The sequence below is a fragment of the Sapajus apella genome, unplaced genomic scaffold, assembly GCF_009761245.1.
Source record: "Sapajus apella isolate SASKATOON/1434 unplaced genomic scaffold, GSC_monkey_1.0 scaffold72, whole genome shotgun sequence".
In the NCBI taxonomy this organism is placed as follows: Eukaryota; Metazoa; Chordata; class Mammalia; order Primates; family Cebidae; genus Sapajus; species Sapajus apella.
This window is the reverse complement of record NW_022437012.1, coordinates 1,308,073-1,324,459: the sequence shown is the minus strand read 5'-3', so window position 1 is coordinate 1,324,459 and position 16,387 is coordinate 1,308,073. Positions and strand designations below refer to the sequence as shown.

Below are 16,387 nucleotides of genomic sequence, written 5' to 3'. Positions count from 1 at the left end.
ACATTTGGTTTCAGCTGGGTTGAAAGCAAATTGCCTCTAAGTGTTTATCTTTGTCATCGGCAGCTCTTCACTGGGTCGTCTGTCTGTCACAGCCTCAGAAGACCAGCAGGATGGCTGCCAACAAGAGTAAGGGCCAGAGCTCCTTGGCCCTCCACAAGGTGATCATGGTTGGCAGCGGAGGCGTTGGCAAGTCGGCCCTGACGCTTCAGTTCATGTATGATGAGGTAAGCCCTGCTAGGCACCGACCCCCTTCCGATGCCATTGCCCTAGCAGTGCCCCTGTTCCCACTGTTTCTGTGCCGGTCCTTACATGCACAGGGGTTCATGTAGCAAGTCTGTGTTGAGGTGGCGTCTGGATAGCTTCCTAGGAAGGTCTGATCACGTAAGATCTGGATTGCTGATTCTCGGTGAATAATTTCAACTCCAGTAGGGATGTGAGAGATCTCTGCTTGCACCGATGCTATTGTTACACTGCAAGCCTGCTTTCTCACAAAAGCAGGGGAGGAGAGAGGAGCCTTTGTGCACAGATATTTAACTTTGTGATTGCCTGTCGTGGGAGAGAGTGAAAGGGGAGCTGAGTTGCCATACAGCTTAATCCTTTCCCAAATGATAGACATCAGATTCTCTCCAGTTCTCCCGTTACGGCAAGGTGAAGCTTGCACTATCCTTGCCCAAAATTTGTGTCACCTACTTAATGTGGATAACGTGACTAACGTGACTGGTGTTGAATGTTGAGTTCAGTGTGGCAGCACAGCCTTGATCCCCAGAGCCACGGAAGTCCCTGCTTGAGCTGTTTGCTAGTATACTCGGCCTTCTGTGGGCTCCACATCTGCAGATGCAAGCAATGTAGGATGAAACATTGTGGAATGAAAATATTGGGGAAAAAAAAGCGGTTAAAAATAACAGTACAACAATAAAAATAATACAAATTAAAACATGCAGTGTAACAATTATTTGCATAACCTTAACATTATATTATGTATTTATAAGTAATTTAGAGATGATTTAAAGTGTACGGGAGGATGTTATATGTAAATGTGCCATTTTAAGTAAGAAACTTGAGCATATGCAGCTTTTGGTATGGGGGGCGGGCAATGTCCTGGAACCATTTAAGAACACCAAGGGATGGGTGTTCAGAGCAGAGCTCAAACCCCAGGACCTCTCACTGCATTGCAGCCACATGGCTTTTTGAGATTTATGAAAGAAAGCCATCACCTCCATGCCAATTAAAGTCACTATCTTTTTTCACTGGACTTTCCCGTTGCCCCGCTTCCTCTTATGCTGGGTGCAGTTCGAGTGGCCGTGATATTTTCGGCCTCTAGCTGAGGGAGGCTGAGTTGGGGTGGGTTAGGTGGGGGATGGTGGTATGTGTTGGTGTGTTTGGAGTCACGCAGCACTTGATGATTATCGCTGGCCTCAGGAGTACCCCCGCCACCCACTGTGCTGATGCCAGCATCGTGATGTGAGGTGTCGGGCCAGGACAGAACCTGATGTGAACGTGTCCTGTGGCACCAGGCACAAGTGTGTGAGAGCTAGAAGCTAGAAATGGGGCCGAAAAAGTCTTTCAGATCTTACAGCTTCTTATAGTGAAGCTCAATAGAGGTTTCCTAAATTTGACAAGAATCCCAAAACTTTCATTGCTAGAAATGTCATGTAGTCATATGCACAGTATGTTTATTGTAGAACTATTTACAACAGCAAAGACTTGGAGCCAACCCAAATGCCCATCAGTGATAGACTGGATAAAGAAAATGTGGCACATACACACCATGGAATACTATGCAGCCATAAAAAAGGATGAGTTTATATCCTTTGCAGGGACATGGATGAAGCTAGAAGCCATTACTCTCAGCAAACACAGGAACAGAAAACCAAACATCTCATATTCTCACTCGTAAGTGGGAGTTGAACAATGAGAACACATGGACACAGGGTGGGGAATATCACATACCAGGTCCTTTCAGCGGGTGGGGGACCAAGGGAAGGGAGAGCATTAGGACAAATACCTAATGCATGCATGGGTTAAAACGTAGATGATGGGTCGATAGGTGCAGGAAACCACCACGGCACATGTATACCTATGCGACAAACCTGCACTTTCTGCACATGTATTCCAGAACTTCAAGTAAAAAAAAAAAAAAGTCACGTAGCTGTGGAGCTGAAAGAACCTTTTCTAAACTGTCGATACAAAAGAAATTTTCATTAACCATGCTGAAGGAAAGACTAAATTATTTTTTATTCTCTATAGGAATATTTCAAAATCATTGGCATATGACGAGAGAAAGAGTATACCGCAAACAAAAAAGTAGAAGGTATTCTAGAGGTATGTCAGGCAGTTTAATAAGAATATTGGTATTCTGCTGGATTTTGCGATATCGGTGCTGTTTGTATTAGTTTTATTACTGTATAATAATCACAAATTTAGCAGGTTGAAACATACATTTATCGTTCCATAGTTTCCATGGGTCCAGAATTGGAGTCTCAGCTGGGTCCCCTGCTCAGGATCCCACAACGCCCCAGTCAAGGTGTCAGCCGGGGGTCTGACCTCTTCTGAGGCTTGGGGTCCCTTTTCCAGGCTCCCTAGTGGTGGGTAGAATTTTGTTCCTTGTGGGTGTTAGACACAGGTCCTTAGCTAAACATTCTACATCACACAGGACAGCCCCCGACAAAGAATTAACCAGCACAAAATATCAATAATGCCACTGTTGGCATTAGAGGCAGAGCCGTGGCAGATCCGAGGATAGAAGATTCCCCTACCATGTTAGTGATTCAGAGGCCCCGGGATGCCAGTTTCAAGAGCAAGTTCAGATACAGAGCTAGCTCTGCTTTGAGACTAGGATTCGTTCTACTCAGCACTGCTGAGTAGACTAGGAGAGCCTGGTCTGGAGGTTTCGGGGGGTGTGTGTGTGTGTCTGGCAGGTGGGTAGTAAGAGAAGGGGAAGATGCGTGCAGAAGATTCAAGATTCAAGAGTTTTTTCTCTTCTTCCTGTTCTCTTCACAGAGACCAGGGAAAGCTATGCCTGGCCTTAGTTTGTTTTTCTCATGGGCTAACATTTGAGAACTGGAAAGTGGCAGTTATTGAAGAAATCATAAAATAAAATTGGGGGAAGGAAGGAATAGAAATGAAGTGATGTGTGTTTGGGGGAGGAGTTCTAATTGATTTTCTAAGGTGCTAATAGAACCTTCCATGATGATGAAACTGTTCTGTATCTGTACTCTCCAATACGTGTGGCTATTGTGCATTTGAAATGTGGCTGGTGGCTACTATATTGGACAAAATGGTTCTGGAATCATAATTTTGGAGCTCAAAGAGACCTGAGCAGTAATTCTCAAATCTAGCTGATTACGGTATAGAATTTCCTGGGAGACTTTTCTTTTTTTTTTAGCCTTCTGAATAACATTTGTGGAGTTGGAGAACTGGGACACTGTTTCAGTGGTGCCCTCCTGGCGATTCTGACACATGGCCAGGTGTGGTAATTCTTGCCTGAGAGATTATCTAGTCAAGCCTGATTTTACAGTAAAGGAAACTGAAGTTTGTGTTCAGGGATGCCGGCTGTCTAAATCAAGCTTGTCCAACCCATGACCCAGAATGACTTTGAATGCAGCCCAACACAAATATTTAAGCTTTCTTAAAACATTCTGAGGTTCTTTTTTTGTGATATATATATATATTTTTAGCTCATCAGCTGTCGTTAGTGTTAGTGTATTTTATTTGTGGCCCAAGACAATTCTTTTTCCAGTGTGGCCCAAGGAAGCCCAAAGATTGGACACCCCTGGTCTAAAGTCTCCCAGGCCATTCAGATTTTTTGTTCATAGTACAATGCTTCATTCTTATTTAAAATTTTTTAGCATATATGTTGGAATTTTCATGAAGATTAGATTATAGAAGAAGCCGTAGTCCCAGAGTCTTTATTGTCTAAGTTCTAACTTTGAGAAGAATTGGAGGGAGCTTCCAGGGTAGCTGCAGTCAGATTTTAATCTTCCTATGCTCAGCCTAACATACTCATTTTTACCTTTTCTGGGAGAGTAAGGCTGGGGATGGAGAGGCTTTGGCAGCAACCATTTCACACTTTCAGTCTCCAGAAAAGCCAGCTTAGAGGAAAGTCAGCTTAGAAAGAAGGGGTCTGCGTGAAGTTTGTCTTAGATTCATGTGTCTTGAACATCTAAAACAGCCATGCAGAGCTCTGCAAGGCCAGTAGGGGATAAGGATAGGTCATGCTAATGGATACGAAGACTTTGCGATTTTCTATTTCCAGCTGGGCAATGTAAACATCAGGGTTGTAATGGAATGTTAGGGTAATTGGCATACTTTTCCCTGAGTACAGAGGTACACAGGGACAGCAGGACATTCTGACTTCTGTGTCAAAGGAGCCAGTGGAATTCTGGCTGGCTTTATTCTTGGAAGCTGAGCAATACACAGTTGAGATAATTTATGGTAGAATTCAGAGACTTTCAGGGGGCAGTGGTGTTTTGGATTGTTTGGTCATGTATTTGTCTGTTTGGAAATGAGTTAAAAGAAGGACACCTGAAAGCATAGGCAAGTTTTCACATCTCAATTTGCAGATAATTTTTTAGTACACACTTAAGAGAACCTACTACTAAACATGTCTTGTCTGGGTACAGTGGCTCATGCCTATAATCCCAGCAGTTTGAGAGGTCGAGGCAGGTGGATCACAAGGTCAGGAGTTCAAGAACAGCTTGGCCAACATGGTGAAACCCTGTCTCTACTAAAAGTACAAAAATTAGCTAGGTGCGGTGGCAGGTGCCTGTAATCTCATCTACTTGGGAGGCTGAGGCAAGAGAATCGCTTGAACCCAGCGGGTAGAGGTTGCAGTGAGCCGAGATCACGCCATTGCACTCTAGCCTGGTCAACGAGCAAAAACTCCGTCTCAAAAAAGAAAAAGTCTTCATGTTTTTATTTTTGAGTAGCTGTTAACTGACAATACAAGGCTCTTTTTAATAGTATTCCTCAAATAACCCTAAATTCACTTTGACATTTTCAATTCCATTTTTAAGTTAAAAAATTTTTAAATCACAGCCTTAGTAAGATGTAATGCACATATGATGAAATTTGCTCTTTTAAAGTGTACTTTTGTTTTGAGATTGAGTTTTGCTCTTGTTGCCCAGGCTGGAGTGCAATGGCGCGAGTTTGGCTTACTACAACGTCCGCCTCCTGGGTTCAAGCAGTTCTCCTGCCTCAGCCTCCTGAGTAGCTGGGATTACAGGCGCCCACCACCATGCCCAGCTAATTTTTTGTATTTTTAATAGAGATGAGGTTTCACCATGTTAGCCAAGCTGGTCTGGAATTCCTGACCTCAGGTGATCCGCCCGCCTTGGCCTCCCAAACTGTTGGGATTGCAGGCATGAGCCACTGCACCTGGCTTAAAGTGTATAATCTAATAGTTTTTATTTGTATATTCATACAGATGTGCAACCATCACCGTTATCTAATTTTAGATCATTTTCACTCCAGAAAACCAGCCTACATGCTAGTAGTCATTCCCCATTACTGCTTCCCCGTCCCGCTCTTGGCCTCTGGCAACCACTTCCTGTTTCTATGGATTTCCCTATTCTGGACATTTCATATAGATGGAATCATACAATATGTGGCCTTTATGTCTAGCTTCTTTCACTCAGTGTGTTTTGAAAAGTTCTTCCGTGTTGCAGCGGATAGGGTCCAGCCCTACAGGGTTCTGTGAGCTGCTCCCGGCTGGTGTGGAGACGAGAAATTGTGGAAGTAAAAGACACAGACACAGAGATAGAGAAAAGAGATTTTGGGCCCAGGGGTCCACTGCTACCCAGATTGCGGAGACCAGCAGTGGCCCTGAATGCAGGGGTGCTCTCACTTTTATTGAGTTGCAAATCTGGGCGCAGGGTAGGTAGGGCGTGGTCTTGGTGGTCGGAGACTGGGGGCAGGGTAGATAGGGCGTGGCAGTGATAGGGTCAAGTACTTCACCTGTCATTCAGGTAGGGGCTCAGGAATTTCTAGCACCCGAAGTGAGGTAAGGAGCATAATGCATCAGCACTTTTTCCATATATATCAAGAAAGAACTAAAACATTAAGATTTATATTACTGTTACTGATGATCTTTTCTAAGAAAAAAGGAACCAGGTGCAGAAGCAGGACATGAGAGTAGACTTGGAAGGTGACCGCTGAAGCACAGCATCACATAGAGACAGTTAAGCCCCCGGATGTCTGCGGGCCTACCTGACAGCATCAGGCCTTACCACAAGAGCTTGGAGAAGTAGAGTTTTCTCCAAACTTCCCCAGGAAGGAGATGTCTCGGCCATTTTGGACAGCTCCTCCCTTAGCTGGCTGAACAGCGGGCGCTGTCACAGCACTGGCACTGCCGCACAGCCGAAGTGCCCTCCAGCAGCCCTTATGTGGGCTTGACAGAGGGCTTAAAGCATCTTGCCTAGTGTCATCCATTTCACAATGTCACCCCAGGTTCACACTTGCGACCTGAGAGGCATTAGTAAAAGAATTAAGATCACCTATGCATAACTAAGATCACATATGAATAACTAATAACTACTACGGTTATATTTCTAGTCACTTTCTTCTTCATTATTTATATGGAAATAGGCTGAGGCCTTTTGCTCCTGCCTCGGTGCTTATGGGATCTCCCCGCTACAGCAGCGTGTGTCAGTACTTCATTCTTTCTCAAAAACCCATACCACTACAAGCCCCTTGATACACTGTGTTAGTTTGTTCTGTTGCTGCTGCGAAGAAATACCCAAGACTGGGTAGTTTATAAAGAAAAGAGGTTGATAGCCTCTTTTCTTCTGCAGGGCTGGGGAGGCCTCAAGAAACTTACAGTCATGGTAGAAGGGGGAGCAAACATATCCTTCTTCACTAGGTGGCAGGAAGAAGTGCAGAGTTAAGGAGGGAAAAGCCCCTTATGAAACCATCAGGTCTTGTGAGAACTCACTATCACAAAAACAGCATGGGGGTACTGCCGCCATGATCTCATCACCTCCCATAAGGTCGCTCCTCCAATACATGGGGATTATAATTCGGATTACAATTCAAGATAAGATTTGGGTGGGGACACAGGGCCAGACTGTATCATACGTCTTGCCAAATTACTTTTCAGATGAGTTTTATACTTCTGTTATTATGAATAAGATCTCCAGTTTCTCACCCTTGCTGGTGTTTGCATTATAATTTTACACTGACAATAATATTGCAAGTGTTCTGCTCTGTGCCTTGTTTCCTCATCTGTAAACTGGGTTGTCTACCCCTATTGTTTAAAAACAAAAAATGGCAAAATGGAGCTATAAAGAACAGAAGTGTTATATAAAATGTTACTTCTATTCTGTAGTGTCCTGTTCATAGTACGAAGTGCCCATATAGGGAATTTTTTTTTGTCACATTTATTCCCCTTTAAGACTTTGTTAATTACCAATAATGTTTATTTCCTCAGTTTGTGGAAGACTATGAACCTACCAAAGCTGACAGTTATAGAAAGAAAGTGGTTCTTGATGGGGAAGAAGTTCAGATAGACATTCTGGACACCGCTGGGCAAGAGGACTATGCAGCCATTCGAGATAACTACTTTCGGAGTGGTGAAGGCTTTCTTCTTGTGTTCTCAATCACAGAACATGAATCCTTTACAGCAACTGCCGAATTCAGGTATGTTTGAAATGAGCTAGCAAAAGACCCCAGGAGGCTTTTTGCCTTTTTTCATATGTCTTAATCCTGTAAGGCATTTGGGGCTGAGCATACCAGGAGAGGGCTGAGCTTGTCCTCAGGAAGAATTCTGTCTAAAGAATCTTCTGGGGCTTTCTAAATCTTGGCATGTCATAGACCACGATGATTGCAATCTCTTTGGGCTTTCCTGATCTGTGATTTCTGAGTAAAATTATTTTAAGAGTCTTATGGTCCCTGAAAAAGAATGAAGCTATTCCATATATGCAAGAACGTATAATTTTGTTCCTAGGTCCTAGGTTACGGAACGCTGACCGGAGAGTGAAAGATGTGAGTCAGAATGACCATTTGCTGCCACTTAAGGACTTGGGCATAGTGGAGGGGCAAGAACGTGGCTTTAGGGTTAGGAGACTTGGTTTGAATTCCGGCCTTACCACTCACTGACCATGGGCAAGTTTACTTTGTGTCAGGGTCTTACTTCTTTTTCTGGAAATGTACTTGTGAGTTGAGAATGAAATGAAAGGATGCATTAGACTGTGAATTTCATATGGTCAGGAACATGGCTACCCTGCATTGTCCCCAGGCTCTGTCACAGTGTAGACACGTGGTACTTCCATAGTGAGTAGAATATCCGTTGTTATCATTCGTTTTATAATGTGGCAATTATTCTCCATGAAGGTGTTAGAGAAGAAAAAAAAAAAAAAGAAAACATGGCAGTTAAAAATACCTTCGGCGTAATTCCTATGCTCTATAAATGTGCCTTTACCCGTACCCTTCCCACTTCTCCGGCATAATTGTATTTTTAAAAATCTATTTTCCTTATAAACATGTCCATCTAGATGACTTTTTAAGAAGCAGATCTAGAGTTTAGTGGGGAACTGAAGAGAAGAACCCAAAAGTCAGTCAGTTTTTTTCATTTTTTAGCAAGTTCTGGTCTGACAGTAAGTTGGTCAACCAGAGGTGAAAATGAGGAAGTGTCACTGAGGCAGGGAGGTCTCTGGGCTGAGTGCAGGTCACCCAGCAGAGCGAGTGGAAGGTAATAGGGAGGTGCCTCAGTGATGCTTCATCGCTCCAGGCTTCAGAGTTGAAGACCTAGTTTTGTGGAAGCAGAGTGTGTGTGTTGCAGCGATCAGTTAGATAACTATGACTCATGAGAAGTCCTATTAATTTTTAGATATTTCAGACCTACCCAGGGGCTGCTCTGATTGAATATAGCCCATGCATTTATAATTGTTTGCTTCTGCATAGTCTTGTTTTTCTGCCTCCTGGAAGGTAAAAGAGCACAGATGCACACACTCTCTTATTTTCTTCCCTGTCCTGAGCCTTTTGATTTCCTGTTGTCCTGTGACTTATTTAGAAGGGAAGTGGGCAGGAGAGTCCTCTGCAGAGGATATGGAGAAATACAGAAACACAGGTGCTGCTTGTCCTCTCCTCAGTCACCACACATGCACAGGTAGTACTTGGGCATTCTCATAGAGCTGGAGCAGGGCTCCCCTCATCTTGGAAAAGGGTTTTGGCTGTTAGGTGAAAAGAGAGATTCTTAGAAGAAAAAGGACAGATGAATACCTGAAACCAGAGAGAAGGGGAAGTTTGTTCTTCTGATTTGAATTCTGCTTAGGTGTCTCATGTCATTGCAAACAGAAGAATGCTGGTCAATGATCTGAGCCCTGTGGCTAAACTCATCATGTCTCTTCATGATGCGTTAGCAGTTTTAGTTTTAAAACATAGCATTTCTGTATTATCTTCCAAATAGAAAGGCCCCAATATAAAATGAAATGTGAATATGCTGTCTTACTTGAAACATTCCCGGGAAAATATTTTATGAACTAAGATAAATAGGCTTGTCATAAGAGACCAGAACTTGGTACTCCCATTTTTGGATCGATATGTTTGTTAGTAAGGTAATTTTATGTGCCCCTGCAAGACTAATGAGCCAGACGACTATCAGTTTTTATTGTTCATAGTTTGTATTGATCACATAACTTTTAAATGTGTTGTGTTTTTTGACCCCAGTTCAAATGTAGGGTATAACAAAGCTACACAAAGCCAATTTTGAGCATCTTTTTATCCTTTTGTCTTAAAATATTTGATATCTGGTACTTAAAGTGACCACATGGCAATTTTAGTTGCTTTTTGTTGTTGTTGTTTTGTTTTGTTTTGTAGAGACAGGGTCTCCCTATGTTGCCCAGGCTCTTGAACTCCTGAGCTTAAGTGATCCTCCCGCCTCAGCCTCCCAAAGTGCTGGGATTACAGATGTGAGCCACCATGCCTGACCTAGAAAATATTTTTATTACTGTGAAATATTACCTTACACCATATAAAAATCAATGCAGAGCTCTGCAAAATACATTTTCGAAGGGGACTCTTTTTAGAATGTATTGGAATATAAAAGTAGAAATGTTCTCATTGGACCAAAATAATGGAAATGGGATATTTATTTTTGTTAAATATTTGATTTTGATTAGTACTTTCAGATAGCTGATTATTTTTAGGAGACATAAAATTTAATGTGTTACAGGTAATGGTACTTTTATAGAAGACTCTTTTGAAGTACTTTCCGTAGGGCTTGTAGTATTTCATTTTTTTCACTTTGTAGTAGAAAAATGGTATGTATTGGAATGTGATTACTGCCTACCATATCTGGCCCAATTCTGTGGCCTATAACATTACTGTGTCTGGATAGAAACTGGGGGTAGAATGACACACATGTCATGTATACTTGTAGATCTAATCCAAACTGAAGTTTCAAAACAAAACAGGATTCACCTTTCTTACTTGAGATTCCCTTGGATGTTTCTGTTCTGTTCCACTCTATTCTATAATATTCTATTTCATTGATGAGGAGATGGGGAGAATTGCTGGTTGTGACCCACTAGATTGGTTTTGTGATCCACTAATAGGCTGCCACCTTCTGTATAGAATTCACTGGATTTCATAGTTTTTATGTCACAAAGAAACCGTACCATATTTTCAGGGGAATTAAGGATTTTATGGAGATAGTTTCTTAGCTTATTTTCTTTTTTTGGTGCTTAAGTTGGGGACCTTGTTATGATGCAAAATCCTGGGCTCCTATTCAGACACCTACTTCTGGAAGACTGGGCCCAGATACCTGCATTTGTAATGAGCGTCCCCGGGAGTTCTGATGCAGACAAACTGAGAACCAGACTTGGAAATACTTGTCTCATTCGTGACTGGCTCTAGGGAGTGCTTTCTTGAAACATGCCCTAAATCGAGTGATTTTTTTTTCTTCTGCCTTAGGAAAGCCTTTTATTTTAGACGGGCTCACAGAACTTGGGTTCTTATTTTAGTTTTTTTAGCTGCTGTATTCTTGGTGTAATGCCTTAGGGAACAGATTCTCCGTGTGAAGGCTGAAGAAGATAAAATTCCATTGCTCGTTGTGGGAAACAAGTCTGACTTAGAGGAGCGGAGGCAGGTGCCCGTGGAGGAAGCCAGGAGTAAAGCCGAAGAGTGGGGCGTGCAGTACGTGGAGACGTCGGCTAAGACGCGGGCCAACGTGGACAAGGTAGGCATGCACTCTGTGTGCTTCTCAGAAACACACTTGAGAAACAGCAGAATGGAGGCATCCCACCTGCTTGTTTATATGGGAACCATTTATGAAAACTAGGTAAAGATTCTGATTTCTCTGAATGTCTAAGCCATGATCATGATTGCAATGAGAAACATTGAGAGGATATCACCCTGTATTTCAAACACCCCCCAGAACCTTTTATTTTGTCATGAGGCGTCATTAGAGTAGCGTGTGCTTAATGTGTGTGTGTGTGTGTTTTTTTTTTTTTTTTAAGACAAAGTCTTACTCTGCCACTAGGCTGGTGTGGTGTGATCTCAGTTCACTGCAACCTCTGCTTCTTGGGCTCAAGCAATCCTCCTACCCCAGCCTCCCGAGTAGCTGGGACTATAGGTGTGCACCACCACACCAGCTATTTTTTGTAATTTTTTGTGGAGATGGGGTTTCACCATGTTGCCCAGGCTGGTCTCAAATTCCTGGACTCAAGTGACCTGCCCGCCTCAGCCTCCCAAAGTGCCGGGATTACAGGTGTGAGCCACCACACCTGGCTGAGTGTGCTTACTGTTGGTTTGGTCCTGGGAAGGATGGTGGGACGAGACCGTTGGTTTGTGGAGGCTGGGCTGGAAGGATGGACATCCTTAGCTTGTGTGTGTGCTGTCACCTTCCACAGCCTTGCTCTTCAGGAGCAGGATGGGTGGGCCTGGCTGCTTCCAGGAGGTTCCCTTGGAGGTGCCCTTGAAAGATACGTGGAGCTTCTTGGTTTTGCTTTCATTGAGTTATTGGTTAGATTTGTTCTTTTTACCTTACTGTTCACTGACAGAGCCATTGTGGTCTGTCTCTGTAGTGTAGTGTCTAAATAGTATTTCCTCTCAGAAATCAACTGTCTGGGTCTCTCTTTTTTTTTTTTTTTGAGACGGAGTTTCACTCTTGTTACCCAGGCTGGAGTGCAATGGCGCGATCTCGGCTCACCGCAACCTCCGCCTCCTGGGTTCAGGCAATTCTCCTGCCTCAGCCTCTCGAGTAGCTGGGACTACAGGCGCGCGCCACCTGGGTCTCTCTTTTTTATTTTTCTCTTATCTCATCCCAGCATACTTTCTCATTCACATCTCTGAAACTAATAAAAGGGTGACTTTGAGTGACAATGATGAATGCTGACAATTTGAAAATCCACCGTCAGGGCTTGCTATTGTCAGGCCTTTTGCCTTTTTAAAATTAAGGTTCAAGGTGGTTACCACACAGCTAAAATCTTAAAGCGATGCCTTCAAGATGAGACTTTCCTTCTGCGTTGACCTCGTTCACTAGCTCTCACTTCACATCCGTGCGCTTGCAGAAGCTCAGCACATAGCACGTTGGCAGCCACACAGTGGACACGTCTGCTTTTAGTTCTGCAGCATCAGCATCTGAATCCCCCAGACCCCGCCTTCTGTTTCTCTTTCTTGTGCAGAAACAATTCCCGTTTGCTTCATTATCTGACAAGGGAGAGATTTTTATCCAAGCTTTATTTTCACTGGAAATGATGCTAGAAGAACATTGGTATTTAGAATGTTGGTATTAGAAGGAGTTTGCTTTAGATGCACTTTGGCAATATACATCTATTTGTATGTATCGTACATAAAAACATATATCCCAGGCGACATACATATGTGGGATAGATATACATATGGGGTATATATATTCTACAGCCGAAGTCCGTTTAGTTATCATCTGCCATGTGAAGCGTGCGTTCTGTTGTCAGCTTTTCTTTATGTTGTCATCTCTCAATGCTTACGCTCTTATGTTCCTGTGCTACTTAAAATATTTTTATCAAATTATTTTCCAGCTGTGGAAACCACACAGGAAATCCAGAAATATGCCTCATTTTTAATTGGAACTGCAGATGCGCGTTTCTTGGATTGGTTGTGGTGGGGAGGGGTGTTGTCTTCCCCCCTCGTCTGCTGGACCAGCTTGACCTGCCAAACGGGAACCAGCAGAAACTTATGACTGGCAGCATTGTGTTCATTTGTAAAGAATTTACGTGAAAGGTGTGATAAGATCAGCCCGTGAACATCTTTGTCATCATTTTAAGTTGTAGGCACTCCATTCCCCTCCTCTCATCTTGTGCTGTCAGGACAGAAAAAAAAAGAAAAAGAAAAAAAAAAAAAAGAAAACCCGTAGCATTTGAAGCTGTTCACTGTTGCTGTCACGGGCATCGCTCTTTCTAGAGAGGCTGGTGGGAAGGGGTGTTTGGGTTAGCCTGATCCAGCTGGGGCCTGAGGTTGGGGGTGCTTTTTTGTGCCTGGAGCTGGTGGTAAATGCATGTGGAGCCCCACACTCCAGAGGCCTGGTCTTGCTTTTCACCAGGAAGAAGGTGTGGCCATGAAGGAGCTTGTGGTATTGTGTGAATGTCCAAAGACAAAGGCTTGTGCTCAGTCGCCTACTGTCAGTCTCCATCATTCTCTATGAGAAATCTCAAATGGCTCTTCATAAGATTCATATTTTGTCTGCTTGGGTATAATCAGTCCTCTGGCGTGATTGCTGGTAGCAGAGGGCAAAACCCAAACTACTGTGACAAAAGGATAATCCGTATCTAAATAACACACTGACCTTCAAAGGACAAGTCTCAGTCAGTTCTTTGATAAAGTTCCTCTCAGCTGACATCACAAGGGATGGAGGAGTGGCTGTTCCTGAGAATAGGGGTTGGGGAGTGTGCGTGGGGAGGGATAGGGTGGCCAGAAGGACATCACTCATCCTCTGAGCTTTCGTTGTTGATGCTTTATGCCCTCCTCCTCCCCCCACCCTGCCACCTCCCCAGGGCTGCTGTTGTGGAGGTCACTGGGAAAGCTGTCATGCAGAATGAGGTTCCACCCACCGTGGGGTCTGTGTAAGATGAAATGAGATGCAGAAGTGTAAAGCGTACCTAGGAGCAGGGACTTATCATGGCATTCTTCCCTTTCCTGGTGGTTGGACGTGCCAGCAAGTCTGCTTGCTGTTGTGACTCTCAATATTTGTAAACTGTGTACATTTATAGATCTGTTCTATACAAAAACACGTTTTATCCTTCATCACACTTACTGTAAGAAAAGATTTTATCATTTTGAAAGCAGCTGTTAGGCCGGGTGCAGTGGCTCACGCCTATAATCCCAGCACTTTAGGAGGCCGAGATGGGCGGATTGCTTGAGCTCAGGAGTTCAAGACCGGTCTGGGCAACATAGAGAGACCCTGTCTGAATCTAAAAAAAAAAAAAAAAAAAAAAAAGCAGCTGGTGCACGGTAGTAACAGTATGACGATTCTGTCCCTGGCTTGAGCAGTTGTGTGATACAAAGCAGTTGTATGAGAGATGTTTACTTTGTATAATTAGCATGTTTTTAAGGTTAATTTTTCTTATTTGCCCCAGATCTTTTGTTTTTGTTAACATCTGGTTTACAAAAATAAGTTTGACTTTATGCTTTAAAATATACATATCTGGCTTAGTCAGATTATCTCATTGAATCCTTAAATTCTATGTTCCCGGTGTCAGGTTAACAACAACAAAATCATTAAATGGCTTTTTCTTCACTGTTCTTTTTACTCCTTCCTCCCCATTCCCCAGGTGTTCTTTGACCTAATGAGAGAAATCAGAGCAAAGAAGATGTCAGAAAACAAAGACAAGAATGGCAAGAAAAGCAGCAAGAACAAGAAAAGTTTTAAAGAAAGATGTTGCTTACTATGAATGTCAAGGTGACGGATGAAGCCAGTTGCCCCTAAAGACACAGGGCTGGGTTGGTAAAGAGAAGGCTGTGGTTGACTTCTTGCCTGTGCTTCCCGCTCTCCCCAGCTTCATTCACTCAGACTTCTTGAAATGGAGAAAAATATTTGTGACTCAGTGGCTGGCAGGAGAAATAAGCCCATGCAGTGGAACTGCTGCTTTGTCAGGAGGTTGTGGGTTTTTTCCTCCCTCCCTTCTTCCTTCCCAAAAGCTTCACGATGTATAAAGTGCCACAGGTAGGAAACAGGTGTTAACTACAAAGAGAACGTTTGAACTACAGGTGTTGTAGTAGGTTTTGGAGGAAGGAGTGGAGTAAGATGCCCTCCCACTTTTATCAATTTAGTAGTAGAAGTGAGAAAAATCCATTCAGCCCCAAGGACATGGAAAAATCCATCAAGTTTTTGGATAAGTTTCTTGGCAGTACCCTGTGGGTCTGAAACAGAGCTAAAAAAATTAATTTGAATTGCACCAAATAGATCACTACTAAGCTTCTGACTCCTCCTCACATATGAAAAGTGAAAGTTGTGAGTTGTTTTCCTCTTATTTAAATACTGGCCAATTATAGTCTGTGTTGGTTATTTTTCTCCTGTAAACATCCTGATTTTTATGTAGGAACTTTTTTTTTGGCAGGCCAAGTGAAGACTCAAGAATAGTGTACATTATAAACGACACACATTTCCACTCATGTAGATATTTTTAAGTTCTTTTTCTAAGTCCTCTCCTAATTGGCATCCTATGGTTAGGCCCCTCCCTCTCCACTAATGGTGAAAGCACGTGCCTTTCTGATTAGCGTCACTGCACTCAGAGGTCTAGTGAGCCTCTTAAGTGTCACACACACTCTTTCCAAAGACGTGATGAATTAAAGTGGTATTCTAAAATCGTGAAGCCAGAGCCTATGCCAGACCTTCTGCTACCTCTCATGGAATTGCTCTGTAATTCTCAATTTAAAGTTAGAAGTGGAGAGAAATAAGCTGTTGCCCCTTTGCCTCTGAGAATTGACTGCTGTTTCTAATATAATTATTTTCTAAGATGGCCAGATAGTTAGAAAAAGATTTTCACTGATGGGATATTGTTCATCTTTTGTATCAGTATTCTAAAGTTAGCAAGCAGAAAGATACTCATCAGGAAAGGAGCACTGTGGTAAAAGCCCAGTATTCACATTTTTTCCCATTTTTGAGAAGTGACATTTCATATATAGGTGCCAAAAGTGAATTGGGCTGTGGAGAGCGGGAACTTTTTGAATTTATGATTATCACAGAGATTGTAGAAATTATGATCTGACTGGAAAACAATCCTGTATCACCTCCCAAAGGATCGTGGGCTTTTTTTGAATAAAAAACAAAGCAGACAAATAGACTTTCTTGGGATTTCAGCCTTGTTATTTTATCCTTTCGTCACACATGTGAATACAAGTATTGAAGGAATGACCAGTTATTCATTATTGTTCTTGCCAGGTTTATCTTTCAGGATAAACTACTTCAATTAAT

The 16,387-nt window shown here is 42.9% G+C and overlaps 1 protein-coding gene across 3 annotated transcripts in view; it reads left to right on the top strand.

The window, feature by feature from the left end:
- RALB (RAS like proto-oncogene B) overlaps window positions 1-16,256 on the top strand; it is a 44,931-nt gene extending 28,675 nt beyond the window's left edge. For all 3 annotated transcript variants that reach the window (XM_032250615.1, XM_032250617.1, XM_032250616.1), the window contains exons 2-5: window positions 64-224; window positions 7,427-7,635; window positions 10,996-11,173; window positions 14,745-16,256. In XM_032250615.1, coding sequence (XP_032106506.1) covers window positions 111-224; window positions 7,427-7,635; window positions 10,996-11,173; window positions 14,745-14,864 — 621 coding nt within the window. In that variant the 5' untranslated portion in view covers window positions 64-110 and the 3' untranslated portion in view covers window positions 14,865-16,256. The remainder of the gene's footprint in view (window positions 1-63; window positions 225-7,426; window positions 7,636-10,995; window positions 11,174-14,744) is intronic.
- The last annotated feature ends 131 nt before the right edge of the window (window positions 16,257-16,387 follow it).